This window comes from Microcaecilia unicolor, chromosome 2, assembly GCF_901765095.1.
Source record: "Microcaecilia unicolor chromosome 2, aMicUni1.1, whole genome shotgun sequence".
NCBI lineage: Eukaryota > Metazoa > Chordata > Amphibia > Gymnophiona > Siphonopidae > Microcaecilia > Microcaecilia unicolor.
This window is the reverse complement of record NC_044032.1, coordinates 321,663,321-321,681,389: the sequence shown is the minus strand read 5'-3', so window position 1 is coordinate 321,681,389 and position 18,069 is coordinate 321,663,321. Positions and strand designations below refer to the sequence as shown.

The window sequence follows — 18,069 nt, the reverse complement described above, 5'->3', positions numbered from 1 at the left end:
CGGTGGCATCCACTAATATTTATATTGGGTCAGCGACCAGAAGGTCTCAGAGAACATGAATGGCTTCTGACAAGGGGAGCCTTACAGACAGCAAGAGTGAATCTGGCTCAGAGTTGGAAGTCGCCTTTGGTGCCACCACTGATACGCTGGCTTACCAAATTGCGATATGTGTGTGAGATGGAGAGATTGACTGCAGTTAAATCTAAGGTCTTGCCTAAGTGGGAGAGAATATGGCTACCATTCCTGAATGACAAGTAGGGGGAACGTCACTGGACCGACTATAGGTGGGAGTATTACAGTATGGTATGGGGGGAGGGAGGGGGGGGGGGGGGGGGGGGGGGGGGGGGGATACGGGGGGGGGGTTAGGTCGGGAGGGAGTAGTTTCTGTATAAACATGAAAAAGTTGAAGTTACTTGAGGATCTCAGTTAGAGTTGATACGAATTGAGATCACTGTTTATTTCTGTATCAATATTACCGTTACAATTTGGAAATGTTATCCGATGTTTATATTTTGTCCTGTATCTAAATCAGTACAATAAAGACTTCTAAAAATTAAAAAAAAAACAATATCACTCTTACAGATGTAGTAGCAACCGCTCCAACACATTTTTGTTTGTAAAGCTCCTGTGAATCGGGCACATCAAGCAAGATTGAATCAGGCACATAGGTGGGTGATGTCATATAGTGTTAGGATGCAACAACTCTCTCTTAGCCCGATGCTCAGAACTGCTGTGGTAAGCCAACAGTTCAGAAAAAATACTGCAGGAACAGCGCAGAAAATTAACTCACCAATGCTCAAAGGAAATGGTATGCAAATTATATGTGCAATGTCAAAGCAAAAAAAGCAAGGAACAAGGATGTGCTTCGTGCATGCACAGAAGAGTTTCATGGTAAGCCTAGGTCCTATGTGCATGCACCAGGCAAAACCCGAATGTGAAGCACACATTGGCATCTGTTTTCTGTTCCAGCAGAAATCCGCTTGGGTGGAGAACTGTATGGTCCAATGGGCGTAAACAGATAGAAGGGGAGATAGTGGGAAAATGACCACGGACTCCAGAGACAAGAAGGACATTCTTAATGCTTGAGAAGATTTATTGATGAAAGACTTGACACAGCACTGTGTTTTGGCCCGATGGTCTGTCTCAGGAGTCTAAAAACAAATGTATGTTTAATAAGTAATAAGCAAACAAAATGTAATACAAATATGAATATAAAATATGCATGTGAACAAAATATAAAGGTGTATGAAGATGTAGTTAGTTCAGGATTGTATAGGACACGCAAAACATACAGAATTATAAAACAGGAATCAATAAATACATGTATAAAAAACTAAAATAAGGATCACTACATATAAATGGACTAACCTTTTTAATAAATGGATCTCAAAATCTCCAGATATAAAACTTTTCAAATTGAGTCAGAGTTGGTCCATAAAATACCCATAACAAAGATATACTTATATTATGAATAAACATCCCAGCAATAACAGAGAACTACAAAAAAATATTTTAACAAAATATATATATTTTTAAAAACGTCTATTAAGGCAGACTCAGAATGAACTCACTTGACGAGAACAACAATTATATGCACATTTGTGCAGATAAAAAAAAGGGGGATGATCTAACACTAGAAGAAGAGAAAATGCCTCTAATGTACGATTCAAAAATGAACAGTAGTGTGTGTCCAAAGAAAAAGTTATTGAGGAAGAACTAAAGTCTTTCAATTCGCCACATATAAAAGGGCAAGTAAAATGATACTGCCCTAAAAAAAACATATTGGCTGTATCTCGTACTGTGAGTGAATTGTAGTACTGAACATACCTACGAGGTCTACAATGACACCCAAAAAGCAGAGATGAAACTAGAAAACAATGCGCCTCTGGCAATAGTTCTACCATCTAACAGTAACGGAATTCAAACATGCGTGGGATTCAAACATGCGTGGGATAAGCATAAAGGAATCCTGTGCAGAAGGAATGGATCCTCAGGAGCTTAGTCGAGATCGGGAGGCGGGGATAGTGCTGGGCAGACTTATACGGTCTGTGCCAGAGCCGGTGGTGGGAGGCGGGACTGGTGGTTGGGAGGCAGGGATAGTGCTGGGCAGACTTATACGGTCTGTGCCAGAGCCGGTGGTGGGAGGCGGGACTGGTGGTTGGGAGGCAGGGATAGTGCTGGGCAGACTTATACGGTCTGTGCCAGAGCAGGTGGTGGGAGGCAGGGATAGTGCTGGGCAGACTTATGCGGTCTGTGCCAGAGCTGGTGGTGGGAGGCGGGGCTGGTGGTTGGGAGGCGGGGATAGTGCTGGGCAGACTTATACGGTCTGTGCCAGAGCCGGTGGTTGGGAGGCGGAGATAGTGCTGGGCAGACTTATACGGTCTGTGCCCTGAAGAGCACAGGTACAAATCAAAGTAGGGTATACACAAAACGTACCACATATGAGTTGTCTTGTTGGGCAGACTGGATGGACCGTGCAGGTCTTTTTCTGCCGTCATCTACTATATTACTATATGTAGCACTGGAAGTAGAGTGTAATTGGGAAATTTTTAAAAAATTATGTGGTATGTTTACTCGGTAGTGCTACGAGGACTGTGATTACTTTATTCCCGCAGTAATGGGGATAAAGGTCTGGCCGCCCTGCTGCCCTCTCCCCAAGCCTATCTTAAAAACACCCTGGTCGTCTAGTGGTATCTTCGGGACAGGAAAGAACCCAACTCTTTCCTGCCCATTGCCACTGCTCTGCCTGACACTGCCACTTCTTCAAAATGGCTGCCCAGACTTCAAGTGGAAGTCTTTCGAGGCCGATGATTGAAGTCTTGGCAGCCGTTTTAAAGAAGTAGTGGTATCAGACAGACCAGCAACAGTGGGCAGGAAAGAGTAGGGTTCCTTCCTGCCCTGAAGCGGCCAGCCATGCTGAAAGGGAAGTGTAAGTCTCAATCACACACACGAGTGACACGGGCTGTACATACTGCAGCACGACATGTTTATCCACTCCTACCTAGCTGAGATCATATTTAACCATCTCTCTGACCTCATGTGCAACTTTCTTTAAATTAGTCAACTTACTTTCTAACTCCTGTTCGTCTCTTACCTATCTATATGTTCCATCTTTGCTTATACCCTACACTGTCAAAATGTTCTATTACATATTGTGTTGACATTGTAAGTAGTACACTATCCAGCTTATAATCGAAAGAGAAAAACACCTATATTTCGACCCAAATCGGGAGATGGGCGTTTTTCTCGCAAAGGCACCCAAATCGGTATAATCGAAAGTCGATTTTGGGCGTTTCCAACTGCACTCCGTCGCGGAAACGAATAAAGTTGACAGGGGCGTGTCGGAGGCGGGACTGGGGCGTGGTTATCAGCCGAGGAGAGATGGGTGTCTGTAGCTGATAATCGAAAAAAAAAAAAGGCGTTTTTACCGCAATTTTCGGTCACTTTTTTTGGGCCCTTTATTTTTCACGAACAGGTCCCAAAAAAGTGCCCCAACTGCCCAGATGACCACTGGAGGGAATCGGGGATGACGTCCCCGGACTCCCCCAGTGGTCACTAACCCCTCCCACCAAAAAAAAAACCCACTTTAAAAACTTTTTTCCCAGCCTGTATGCCAGCCTCAAATGCCGTACCCACCTCCATGACAGCAGAATGTGTTCGATCCTCTCACAGCCTTTCCCTGTGTCAGATGTGGCTCTCGGGTGCACTACAGGGTCACATCAGCATTGCATTGTGGTGGGTGTAGGGTATTGGGCTCAGTGATTTCATTAGCTTGTGTTACAGTCTCACGATGTTGGTAGTTGGTAGGCTCTTCTCCCATGGTGCTTTTCCCCCTGCCTACTGGGTCAGAGTGTGCCCTGTTGTGTTTCCTGTTGTAGTCCATGCAGTAGTGGCCATTTTTGTAAGCCAGTTTTAGTTCCCTTTCCTGTGTTAGCCACATTAGACAACTTAGTTCTTACCTTGAATGTGGCTGAAAGATGGCATTGTACACCATTGTGCCAGCTCTGACCTACTGCTCATCTCAGTACCAGGAAGACTTGTTGCCAGTGGGGCACAACCTCTGCAGTTAACTGTGAGTAAACGTGCTTATTCCAATAAAGGACGTTTTCAGAGAGATTAGTCTTCAGGTGTCAACTGGTGTGCCAATGTTATACAGCAGCAACAAGTCCTAGAGGCCTGCGTGTATGCAGATCCCTGGAGCACTTTTAGTGGGTACCACAGTGCACTTCAGCCAGGTGGACCCAGGCCCATCCCCCCCCACCTGCAACACTTGTGCTGGTAAATGGGAGGCCTCCAAAACCCACTATACCCACATGTAGATGCCCCCTTCACTCCTAAGAGCTATGGTAGTGTTGTACATTAGTGGGTAGTGGGTTTTGGGGGAGGGGGGTTGGGAGCTCAGCACCCGTGGTAAGGGAGCTATGCATGTGGGAGCTTTTTCTGAAGTCCACCGCACTGACCTAGGGTGCCCAGTTGGTGTCCTGGCATATCAGGGGGGTGAGTGTACTACAAATCGTGGCCCCTCCCATGATCAAATGGCTCAGATTAGGACGTTTTTGAGATGGGCGTTTTTAGTTTCCATTATCGCTAAAATAAACAAACGCCCAGCTCAAAAGCATCCATTTTTTCGAAAATACGGTTCGGCCCGCCCCTTCACGGACCTGTTCTCGGAGATAAACGCCCATGGAGATAGGCGTTTGCATTCGATTATGCCCCTCCACGCCATATTATTTGAATATTTTTATTGCTGTAATTGTTTATTGCTCATGTTTGATTTATTCTTATTGTACACCACCTTGAGTGAATTTCTTCAAAAAGGCAGTAAATAAATCCTAATAAATAAACAGATAACTAAATACTTAATTAAATAAATACAATAATCCTATGCCAACACAAGGTCCTGTGCCAGATGGTAAAGCATCATGTTACAAACTTCTGATCATAGCTTGGGAATGTTGATTGATTTCACTTTGAGTGGGAATCCCAAGTTCAGCTTTAACATCAGCAATATTTATGAATAATATTTTTATGACAGATTCATTCGTATTTTTCATTGGATAATTTGCAGAAAATAGTCTATGCTACAGGTTATTGCAATTCATTATACTTAGGTCTTTCGACTAACCTAATTGCAGATTCTGAACATGATTATTGCAAAAGTCATACATTTAAATCTTGGCTGTTGACTAAATATTTCAGAGTACTTGGATACTTATCACTATTGTACCTATAATTTTGTATTCTACTGATCTGAACTATGCGTACTGTTTTTTTTTCTTTTTTAATTCTTGCTGCGAACCATTCATAGCTATATTTATTATTTGTATATTTGTTGCCTTGATGTTTTTATAACATTTTAATGTAGTCTCCCACCTTGATACACCATTAAGACAGGGGGCTCACTTAATTTCCCTGGAACGGATCCCTCTAGTGTGTGTGCAGAAAGGACAGGATTTACTTCTAGAGCTTCAAACTTTAGTAATTGGAAAAAGTTCAAGACAGAGCTTTGGTGTTCCACAGTCTTTACTGGGAAAAGTTATTCAAAACCAAAACAGTCCAAATATAATAGTTTTAATTGAAGATTCATAGAATACAATTTTAAAGCATATAAACATAAAAACAAAGAAAATGGCACAGATAAAGATAATATGCTCCACCAATTCAAACAAGTTTTGTAATTTCATACATTCACCGTTCTTTCCATAAAAAATATTTCCTTAGTCTATTCCCTTTCACTCTCATCCTAATACCTTTCATTCCACAGCTTCCTTTTAATTGAAAGAAATCATCTCATGTGCATTTATGCCTATCATATTTCTTTAAGTTTGTCTCATATGACAACAACATAAAAACATAAGACTAGCCATTCTGGGGCAGACCGATGGTCCATTTAGCCCAGTATCCTGCTTCTTATCAATGGCCAATCCAGGTCACAAGTACAGCGAAGATACTTACCTGTAACAGGTATTTTTCAAGGGCAGCAGACTTCACATTCTCACAAGTGGGTAGATAACCCACGTCGCCCAGGATTCAGCAAATTAACCAGCATAGAAAAAGTTTAAGCACCTTCTGGGGTGCAGCATGCATGAGCGGAGTACATTTCCGCCCACAGTGCATCCGCTTCTCTTTAGTTTATCATAAAATTGAAACAAATTATGAAGAAACAACTTCAAGGGGAGGTGGGCAGGATTGTAAGAATGTGAAGCCTGCTGCCCTCGGAGAATACCTGCTATAGGTAAGTATCTTCGCTTTCTCTGAGGACAAGCAGGCTTACCATTCTCACAAGTGGGGAATCCCTAGCATCCAGGCCCACCCAAAACAATGGTCAATTGGGTCTCGCAACGGCGAGGAAGTAATGTAGATCAACCTGAAACTATATACAAGTGCACCCCATTTAAGTGCATGTTGGATAAGCGCATGCTCTGTTTAACTGCATGCCGTACTTCGGTCCCATTTTTGGCACCATCAATTTCTATGGGGCAAACTTCGGTTTAGCGCACCACTGATAAGTGCAAGATTCCCTTATATGCATGGTTCAAGACCACTCCTCTGCAGGGAAGACTCCGCATAAGCGCGCGCATGGAATATGGAAGCCGATTGGCGCGTGACAAGCAACGAGATTTCAAATTTACTGCCTCTTCAAGTGCCACAGGCAGAATAAGCGAAAGAATGTTGTTAGAGCGTACACCGGGGTCGTCGTCGTCATCGCAGCGGAACTGTAAGACTTTAACACTGGCTGAACGAATATAAGTTCTTTAAAAAATTAGAAAACAAAGTCAAGCATCTATTGCTAAAGAATATGGTGTCAATCCCAGTCAAATTTCACGTGTCTTGAAGCAGAAAGACCAGCTTCTGGAAGACTGGCAAAACAATACAAACCCACAACGGAAATGAAAACGGGCAAGAAAAGCTAAGAAGGTAGAAGATGCTCTTCTTCGGTGGTTTTCTCGACTCAGGAGCAGCTTCCTGTCAGTGGTCCACTGCTTATGGAGAAAGCTAACCAGCTAGCTGAAAGTCTTGGACTAACTGAATTCAAAGCCACTGTTGGATGGTTGGAAAGATGGAAGGAGAGGAACAGCACAAAATTCAAGAAACAGCATGGTGAGAAACAAGATGCTGATGACTTTGGTGCTGAAAATTGGGTTGTTTCAGTTCTTCATACCATCTTGAACGAGTTTGTACCTCGTGACATTTTCAATGCTGACGAAAATGGTCTCTACTGGTGAGCGATTCCTGATGGAACACTTGCATTCAAACATGCCGAAACTACTGGAGGTAAAACATCGCAGGACCGACTGACGATCCTCCTTTGCTGCAATATGGATGAGAGTGAGAAGTTGGAACCCCTCGTCATTGGAAAGAGCAAACAGCCCCATTGCTTCAAGAAAGTTAAGCAACTTCCTGTGTCTTATGAGGCTAACGCAAATTCATGGATGACTGGGGAAATTTGGAAGCAGTGGCCAGACACTAGAATGCGGGCATAAAAGCGTCAGATTTTGCTGCTTTGTGATAATTGTGCTGCACACAGGGATGATGTCAGGCTGTCTAACATCAAGGTGGTCTTCCTGCCACCAAACACTACCTCTCTGATCCAACCTTTGGATCAGGGCATAATAGCCAATTTCTAACAACATTATCGGGCTCTTGTGCTACGACGTCTGATGAGCGTTATGGATGACCAGATTGGCATGGATAAACGTGCTGTTCAACTGGCTCGTATGTCAAGCTTCTTTGGGTCACAATGGTTAAGTGCACGCTCTGGTTAACTGCATACATTTCTTTGGTCCCAGACCCTTGCACTTAAGCGGATTGCACTGTACATCTAGATGAGAGTGCAGACTGGAACAGAACAAAATGTATTTATGCTTTATATCTCCTTTACGTAAGATGTATTTTTATTTCTAATGTAACATTTTATCCTTCTGTAATTTTATTTTCAGACACATACGTTTTTATAGTCATCATTGATGCGTTCTGTCTAATTTTTCACCTTTTATTTACCATCATGTTTTTTTCGTTTTGACCTGTATTTTTACATATTTTTTGTCTTTTATCCTCCACGTTTGATGACTTTTTTATATATCTCCTTCATCTTTTATACATTTTTTGCTTACAGCTACATATTTATATATTTACATACACTATTGTTATTTAGCAACATTAACATCCATTGAAACACTGTATCTCTGTCTGATGTATCTATTGCTTTTGCAGTGTCATCATTAGTGCAACAGCGACATATACATATATCTTAGCAACCATTCCATGCGTCCATAAGTCAGACATTTTAAATGAAAGAAAAGCACTCTTATTTTACTGTTCCTCCCGCATTCATTGTACTTGGATATGAGCATCTCTCATTCACACATTGTCCTTTTCGCCTTTTTTTGTTTTTCGTTCTCACGTGTCTTTCTTTGAATTACCTCGATTAACATAGTTCTATATAGAAGCTCTCATTCCAATACACAACTGCGCTTGCTTTGTATGTGCTTGTTTTGCCGGTTCACCCTCCAAGAGAAAGGTATTGAGTTTTATTTTGGAGGCTGGTCAGATAGGACGTAAGGTACTGCGTTTGACTTTAGAGGCTGCTTCAATATGATGTTAGGAATATTCATTACATCTCAAGAATATGCATGCCTTGTTTCTCAATATGTCTATATATATATATATATATATATATATATATATATAAGCACAATATCTTTGTGAACCAAAGTATGTTTATATTTTTCATTTGGTTTTATATTGTTTTATAATGAAATCAATGACGGCCTGAATATTATGGACTTGGGCAAATTCATTCCAACTGAAACAACACTGAAAAAACAGCCTCATCCTCTCATCTCAACATAACAAATACAAACCCACAACCATAAACACCCCAGGACACACCCTCCCTACCTGACAGCCTAAAAATACTCAGCGTCACAATCGACCGCAACCTTACCCTTGAGAGCCAAGTAAACTCCGTAATAAAGAAAATGTTCTATTCAATGTGGAAACGAGAGAGAAATTTTTAGAAATCTAATCCAATCAATGGTCCTAAGCCATGCAGACTACTGCAACAGAATCTATGCAGGATGCAAAGAACTACTCACAAAAAAAACTACAGACCGCCCAAAACACAGCAGCCAGACTGATATTTGGTAAAACACTATTCGAAAGTGCTAAACCCCTCTGAGAAAAGCTGCACTGGCTCCCAATCAAAGAATGGATCATCTTCAAAATCTGCACTTTGGTCCACAAAATTATCTAAGGCATAGTCCCAAGCTACATGATAGACCTTATAAGACCTACCAACCAGAAACAGAACCAGATCATCACGATCATACCTAAACCTACATTACCCTAATTGCAAAGGACTTAAATACAAAACAACTCACGCATCCTGCTTCTCCCACATTTTTTTTGTTACATTTGTACCGCACGCTTTCCCACTCATGGCAGGCTCAATGTGGCTTACATGGGGCAATGGAGGGTTAAGTGACTTGCCCAAAGTCACAAGGAGCTGCCTGTGCCTGAAGTGGGAATCGAACTCAGTTCCTCAGTTCCCCAGGACCAAAGTCCACCACCCTAACCACTAGGCTACTCCTCCACATAAGCGCACAACTATGGAATGGTCTCCCAAAAGCTGTGAAAACAATCTACAACCACCTAAATTTCAGGAAATCACTAAAAACCAACCTCTTCAAGAAGCCTTACCCCACCGACCCACCATAATCCCCCACCCACATTCAGCAACACCGCATAATCAATGATTGTACTGGACAATAGACAATCTTCATCCCCTTCGACCCTCATGGTGCCTGACACACATCTATCTCATTCGACGACAATATAACCTTGTATTTATCAACCGACATGGCGAACGCCATTACAAAACTATGTAAGCCACATTGGGAGCCTGCAAATAGGTGGGAAAATGTGGGGTACAAACGTAACAAATAAAATAAAAATAAAATTGTTCATACTAGTAAAATTCGGAGTAAGAAAATCTATGGTATCTCTTATAGGATCCTTGTAGATCTTTTTCTTTCTGAAATATATTTTCATGTGTTTACAGTTTAACATTATTTATATATTTTTTCCTTATTTATATTTAAGTTTAATTTTGTAGACTCCTAAAGGTGGCGCCTCGGCGCCGAAACACAGCTGTGTAGAGTCATTGTTTGATGTTACCAATAAACTTTTTTTTATTATATATGGACAGTTGCCTCACTGAGTTCCGGAAGTAGATGCTCGTGAAGAGCTGGTAAGACTGAATACGAGCGATAAGGATAGCGGCCTGATATATCTATCTCCCAAAAGAGTCCAGGGTTCTAGCTTCTCTGCCTGAGGGAGCTGAGGCATAGCTCCTAGTACTGGCTTTTTTGAGAGCAGCATCCACCACCATGGAGTTGTGGGGTAACAAACCTCACTAACCCAGGTTCCCCATGGATCCGATATTGGGTATCAATCTTCTTGAGGACCACAGGGACAGAGGGGATGCCCAGTTCCATACGAGGACGGCCTTGAGTACCTCGTGAAGAGTTGCCGTCACTGACTCCATAGGTGGAGAGGTGTAGTCCAGGACCTCAAGCACCTTGGCCCTGGGCTCATCCTCCACTTCTATGGGGAATGGAATGGCCTCTGCCATTTCCCGTACAAAAGAGGTGAAGGAGAGACTCTCAGGTGGACACAGTCTCCTCTCATGTGGAGGGGAAGGCTCAGAAGGGATCCCATAGGACTCATCGAAGGAAATGTACCTGAGATCCTCTTCTGAGTCCCACTAGTGCTCCTCTTCAGTATCGGACAGCACTTCTCCCAGGGGTGTCCAAGACCGAGCGCGACTCAACATGGAGGACCCATGTCCTTGAGAACGGTGTTGAGTAGTTGGTTCCCGCCTTGACTCTGGCGAAGCTTCCTCCACCGATGTTGAAGAACCTGCCTGCTGTCCTGGGATTGGTAGCATGGAAAGCTGCCACTTTTTGGGTTTCTGCCAAGTACATGTGACCTGGCTTGGCCACTGCTGGAAACAGGATACTGGGCTAGATGGACCATTGTCTGACCCAGTATGACTATTATTATGTTCTTATCTCAAGAGCAGATTATGGACTTTACCTCCAGGAACTTGTCCAAACCTTTTATTTGTCTTTCAAACTATAGGTCTGTTGTCCATTTACAATGCCTATTAGGCTCATAAAATTGCATAAAATCTTCCTTTCAGCCTTGAGCGGGGAGATGCGGGGAAGAAAATCAAGACTGTGGGGATAGTGAGGGGATGGAGATGGAGAATGCGGAGACAGTGAGGGGATGGAGTTATAAAGTCTGCTTGACTGCGGTGATGGGGTGTGGACGGAAAGAACCTTTGGTTGCTTTGAGGTAATGGGGATGAATTTTTGTCCCCGGGTCATTCTCTAGCTGGAAGGCCCTGTCTTCCCTGAAGTTCTTTTTGTGAAGAGAAGAGGCAGTGACTATGTGGACCCAGTGTGTTTGAGAAAGGATACAGTGGAGACTAACGTCGCAGTCTGCTGTCCGTAAGTGCTGCTGCTAGGCAGCTCAACTGTATTTGCTGAAGAGAGGGAGAGGTGGATCCACTAATTAAGAAGCTGGGTAGTATAGTTTCTGCAATGATGCTGTGGCAGTCCAATTCTTTTTTTAAAAAATGACATTTTGAACAGGTCACAGCCTCATTGTCTGGTTCCAGGCAAAGAACACACACTGCATATGCTGGAAAGGGTCATATTTTTGATGCAACCCGGGTTTACTTAGGCTTGTCCATTGGCTTTTTTAACAGTTTTGTCTTGTGGCATTATTGTGATAGTTAGAAGGGAAGAGATGAGACTAGTCAGACAGATTCTGCTCCAACGGATGAATAAGACTGGCTAGAGTGTTAATGTGACGCTTACCTCTAAGTGGGCACACTGGCACATGCTCAGGGTCTTCTAAGCGCTAAGAAGGAGGTGTGGGCTGGCGCCACAATGTAATGACATCACCTATGTGTGGCAGCCATCCAAAACATTCACATCCACCAGACAAGAGGTGTAAAGTAAGGGTTATTAAAGCATGAAGTTAGATTGAATGTGCATACCATCTTCTTACCACAGGTAAGAAGATGGTTATTCCTATAGCTTACCTGATAGTCTGGTCAAAAGAAGCACTGAGAATCTGACTGCTGTCCTTTGAGAAACTGAGGCATGTGACACCTTTACTATGTGCACGCTCAAATCTCCTTAAACATTGACCACTTTGAATCTTCCATACCTAAGAACACCCAAACTATTTGTCAAAATAATATCAAATACCTGACAGCTTCTATAGATACAACAAAAAAAAAAAGTATTCAGAGGCAAAAAGCAGAACAAAAAGAGATGCTATCTGACATACTATTAGAATGCATTAATATAACTTTATGAAAAGACACTACTACAGATCAAGACAAATCATCAGACAGATAATAAAATTCTACAAATCTGTATATTCTTCTTTTCCCAGCAATGCATTTAAAATATGATTACAGAACTAAACTAGCTCAGTTTATATTATACACCCGGTGCTACATGCTGGTCTGAAATTAATGAGTGAAAAATTATTATGGTGAAAAATGTAAAATGCACTAGTAACACATGTAGCAATTTGATATATTTTATTGACTTTTTGAAATACACTACTAGACTGAATTGCTGGTTAGTATAAGAGAAACAAGTCATGATACTATCAGGGTAGCATAATGGGAAGTCAGAGAACCTCTACATGGTTTATATTTTAATTTCTGCTCTGTAGGTTGTATGCTATTTGTGCCTTTAGGTTATATTTAAAAACTATTTTAATGGGACTGTGAACGTTATAGAGCCACAGCTTTGAACACTGCAGTAGTTGATATTTGTCTGCAGCACTGGTGTAGTAATAAAGATCTGCAAACATGAAGTGTCAGACTCAGCAGCAGCTCTGGAGAAGGAGGTAATCCACCAGCTGTTTCATCATACTGCTTGTACCAGATCTGAGCCTGCCAACAGCTAATTATTTCCTCCAGTTGCCTCTGATGAGGATTATCCACTCTGCTCTGCTAGCTCCACGGATGTCATTTGGGGGAACCCTTTACACCACCCTCTCAGCGGGGGCACACTGCCCCCAGGCAAGTCATTCATGAAGGGGTTAACCCAAGATGGAAGTAACCGAGGGATAGGAGATTGGGGGTCTTGGTAGTGATATATATTTATATGCTGTTTATAGATTTATTCTAATTGTGAGGTTGTGCTATTTTGTAGTTGTGTGATATGTGCCTTAGCTCTTCCCCAATGAGAGTAGAGGATAGATAAAGCTGCATTAGAGACTGCTTACATTATTTTACATGTGTTATATTACACTGTATTGATACATTTTATCTCATGTGAGGAAATAGGAAAGAAAGGCTGGAGAAAAGAATTAAAAAATGTAAAATTTTCCTTGCAAATGTGTTATAAAGTTAAGTTCTGTTAAATACATATTTTTTTTGATCCTAAACAATTGAACTCTTTCCTGGAATCTAAGTTAGCCGGTTCACTTGTACCGCAACCAAGACCTGTAATAACTTCTAAGCCCTAATTCAAGAGTCACTCGATTCTCTTATCTGCCACTTTTTTCATAAATATTAAGTTTACCTGATGTATAGTATGTTTTGCCTCCATATTGTGGACTAAAGGTGAGCATAAGATCATGATTTGACTTAATTATGTAATAACCATTTTTCCTTATATTATAATAATTATGTAATAACCATTTTTCCTTATATTATAATGACTATAGTCATCTTTGCTATCTCAAGAATTGTACTTGAAATATATTGTAAATGTGATTTAAAAAAATGTCAAAGAAAATAAAATCCAAGAAAATATCTAGATAAAGAATTTTCTCCCTGGCTCCTAAGAATTTTGGCTGGTGTCTACATTTCCTAACAACTTTTCCATCCCTAGCCATGTATATCCAATTTGGCTACACCCTGCAATGCATACCTTGATTTTTCCATCCTGAGCTCCAGTGGCCAACATTTCAGTGTCTCTGCTGAAGCACATACACAGCACTGCATCATCCATCATCATAAAGTTATCTTGAGCCTGGTATTTCAGATCCTGAAGGGGGGGAAAACAACCAGACATGTCAATCAGTATGAACAGAAAATACCAATGACTTAAGTATGTCTCCCCTCATGATACTCTTCTGCCTACCTCCCTCCCCCTGTAACCTTTCAAACAAAAAGCATAAAGTAAGATGAGGCTATTTTGCTCAAACTCGTGTTTATTTTCAAATCATAGACTACGTGTGCTGATAAATTTGTTGCATTCTGTTTGTCAGGATTGAAATGTGGGAGAAAATTAAACTTCTACTGACTGGATCTGCATTTAAACGTCTGAGCAGTTGAAGCCCGTACACAAATATAAAAGGCCTAGTTTTCTATAGGGAAATTTGTCTTAATATTATCCTGTGTCTCCTCTTCCCCAATTTAATGCCTTTTGAACTGTACATCCAATATCTTTCAACTACAACCACAGAAAGTACTACACCCCATGACCCTCAATTCATACCTTTCATATACCCTCAATGACCCAGATGCACAGAATCCCCTTATCTTTCCTATAGAGGAACAGGGTAGTACAGCTGAGATGAAATCTCAAGGACAGAAATATATTGTGATATCGAGCACTTTTAAAGTTGCCCTGCCATTGGTAAACAATGAGCTTTTCGAAGGTTGCTCATTGTCATCAGCGGACTTCATTTCTTCCCCCTCTTATTGTTTAAAAATGGACTTTATCATCTGGGACCCATATGTTAAGTGGTCTTCTCAATCCGACCCTTCTTTACTAGATATATAGGGACGGTTGGGGGTGGGTGGGTAGGAGAGTTGGGGAGGGACATGGCAGTGGATGGGGACCAGTTAATGTTATATTTGCTTATTACATGAAGATTGAAGCTCTATTTGTAAGCTTTATCATCTTTTTTTTTTAAATTTGTATGAAGTCTTTATTAAACAATTGTCAAGACAACATCACAGAGTACAGCAAACCGGAACATGTATGCAATAACATTGCTGGCCAACACTACCAAAACATCCAGGAGTACCATACCCCAACAGTATAACACAATAGTATTTCTTGAAATACAACAAGATAAATGTAGCTTAAAAGTGTTTTAACAGTTTTCTTACACCCATCCCCCCCCTAAGCCATCTCCTCACCCCTCCCCTACCCTCCCTCACCCGCTCCTTGTGTCTCATTTAACTCCAGAAGCCCCCCCCCCCAAGCCCACTTACTACCACTACTACACAGGATCCAAACACACCGCAAATCAGCTTAGTAAGCACAATACTTCAGAAAGGGGTTCCAAATAGCCTCCCATTTAGCAAGAGTAGGACATTTGATTGCCCAGTCTGTCCATCTCACAAATATACCAGAGTTTGTTTAGCCATTTAGTAATAGGGGGAACAGAATGTTGTTTCCAGTGCGCTGCTAATATCACATGGGCAGCAGACATCGTATGTCGCACCAGTAAGGATTGGGACTTGGTTAGGCCTGGTGGATTTTTGCAGAACAAAAAAATAAAGTGGAGACCACCTAAGTGGTCTATCTATCCATCTTTGTAACCTACACTGTATTCCCTTCCAGTAAGCCCTAGCCTTCCCACATCTCCACCAAAATTGACCCATAGTCCCCTTAGCTCCACATCCCCTCCAGGATGACACTGACACTTGAGAATAAATTTGACTAAGACATGCTGGCGTCAGGTACCACCTGTACAGCACCTTGACACAATTTTCTTTTATAGGAACAGAGATAGAGACCTTTAGAGAAGCCCGCTCCAGGAGAGACCAGTCATCCTCATCGATTTCAATCCCCAACTCGTCCTGCCACCTTCTACAGTGCGCACAAGAAGGTTTAGCCAGGGATCTCAAATATTTATACAAGCCAGAAATCAAGCCCTTTGTGCCCCTAGAGTCCTCACAAAAACCTTCCAGGTAAGGATTTTCTCTGGGTCTTGACTGTGGGAGAGGATAAAAAAATGTCTCAGCTGAGTGTTGGCATAGAACTCCTGTGGCAAAATAGAGAACTCTTTCACCATAGTGTCAAAAGATTTAAAGGCATCTCCCTCGTACAGCTGACCCCAGTTTGTGAGACCTAGCAAAGCCCATCGCGCAAAAGGCCCCTGACCCATGCCCGGAGGGAACACTGGATTCAGCCAAATAGGCGATAAACGTAACAGCACCATTTCGGGCTTAGGAAACATGGCATCCCAATAATATAGGGTGGACAAAATCGATTGTAAGCTCCTTTGAGTAGGGACTGCCCCCCCCCTTCTTTGTTAAATTGTACAGCGCTGCGTAACCCTAGTAGCGCTATAGAAATGTCAAGTAGTAGTAGTAGAAGGGCAAATGCTCAAAGGAATTCTACGGTGTTTTCTAGGTATCCACATGAGCCCACTGAGAAGAGAGGGAGCCACAGCCCCCTGCTCTAGCTTAACCCAAAGCTTCTGAGGAGAGTTCCGATACCAATCTAGAGCAGAGCGAGCCTGGGCCACCCGGTAATACCAAACAACATTAGGCACTCCCAACCCACCCTTCCCCGGGTCCTGATGAGAAGAACGTGGCAAACTAGGCCGTTTGTCATGCCAAATGAACAGGTTTAATCGCCTTTGCACATCAGAAGGAAAAGATCAAGACATTCTCAAGGGAAAGACCACAAATAAGTACATCAACCTAGGGAGAAAATTCATTTTTAAAGTAGCTATACGCCCAAACCAAGACAGATCAGACCGGTCCCAACGATCCAAGTCTCTATAGATATCTTTCAGGAGAGGAGAATAGTTTGCAGAAAACAAGTCAACGAATTGAGTAATAACAACACCTAAGTACTTCAGTCCTCTGGAAACCCAGCAAAAAGGGAATTTATCTTTAAGAGATGCCAACAAATTTGGTGTAATGCCAACCGGCATAGCCTCCGATTTATCCATATTGAGTTTAAAATCGGAGACCATATTCATTTAAAACTTGTAGCAGATTGCGGAATGAGATCAAGGGCTTGGTTAAAGAAAGCAATATATCGTCCACAAATAAAGACAATTTGTACTCATTTCCTCCCACTGAAATCCCCATTACATTAAGATTGGAACGCAACTGCTCAGCTAAAGGTTCCATTACTAGAGCAAAAAGCATTGGCGAAAGAGGACAGCCCTGCCGCGTCCCCCTCCCAAGGGGAAACAGCGAGGAGTTACCTCCATTGATCCACACACAAGCAGTCGGGGATGCATAAAGTGCCTGAATCCAACCCCTGAAATGAGAGCCAAACCCGAATTTTTCCAATACTTTATCCATAAAAGGCCAATAGACTCTGTCAAAGGCCTTTTCTGCGTCCAATCCTAAGAGGCAAAAAGAAAAGTCATCCTGACAAGCAAGATGAATTAAGTTAAGCACCCAACGAATATTATCCATAGCTTGTCGGCCTGGGACAAATCCGACCTGATCCGGATGAACCAGGACCGACAGCACCAAAGCTAATCTATTTGCCAAAACCTTTGCCACAATTTTAACATCAGAATTGAGAACCGAGATAGGACTGTATGATGCGCAGTTGGTCTTGTCCTTACCTGGTTTTGGAATCACAGCTATCCATGCTTCCATCATAGATCTCGGGAGGGGGTTACCCTCTCGAACTTCATTAAGGATATCTAATAGGAGTGGAGATAATTCCCCTAAGAAAGTCTTATAAAACTCATTCGGGAAACCGTCTAATCCAAGAGACTTACCCCCTGGAAACAGTTTGATAACCTTATGAACCTCCTCTATTTTATCGGGCCCTCTAGTAAAGCTAGTTGTTCAGGGGATAAAATAGGCAGAGATCGAGCTGCTAAGTATTCATCAATATGAGCACATGATAATGACATGTCAACTGAGTAAAGAGTATGAAAGAAGTCCTGAAAACGATGGCGAATACGAGGAGATATGGTGAGAAAGGAACCACTTCCATTATCTATTTTAAAGATCGTCCTGTCTACTCTCTTCTGACATAGCCAAAAAGCCAACTGACGGTTTATTGCTATGGTCATAATGGGTCTGAGATTGAC

The 18,069-nt window shown here is 42.1% G+C and overlaps 1 protein-coding gene across 1 annotated transcript in view; it reads right to left on the bottom strand.

Moving 5' to 3' along the window:
- The window catches only part of SMU1 (SMU1 DNA replication regulator and spliceosomal factor), a 399,226-nt gene that overhangs the window by 247,639 nt on the left and 133,518 nt on the right, over positions 1–18,069 (bottom strand). The window contains 2 exon segments of the mRNA XM_030194333.1: positions 12,116–12,243; positions 13,971–14,087. Coding sequence (XP_030050193.1) covers positions 12,116–12,243; positions 13,971–14,087 — 245 coding nt within the window.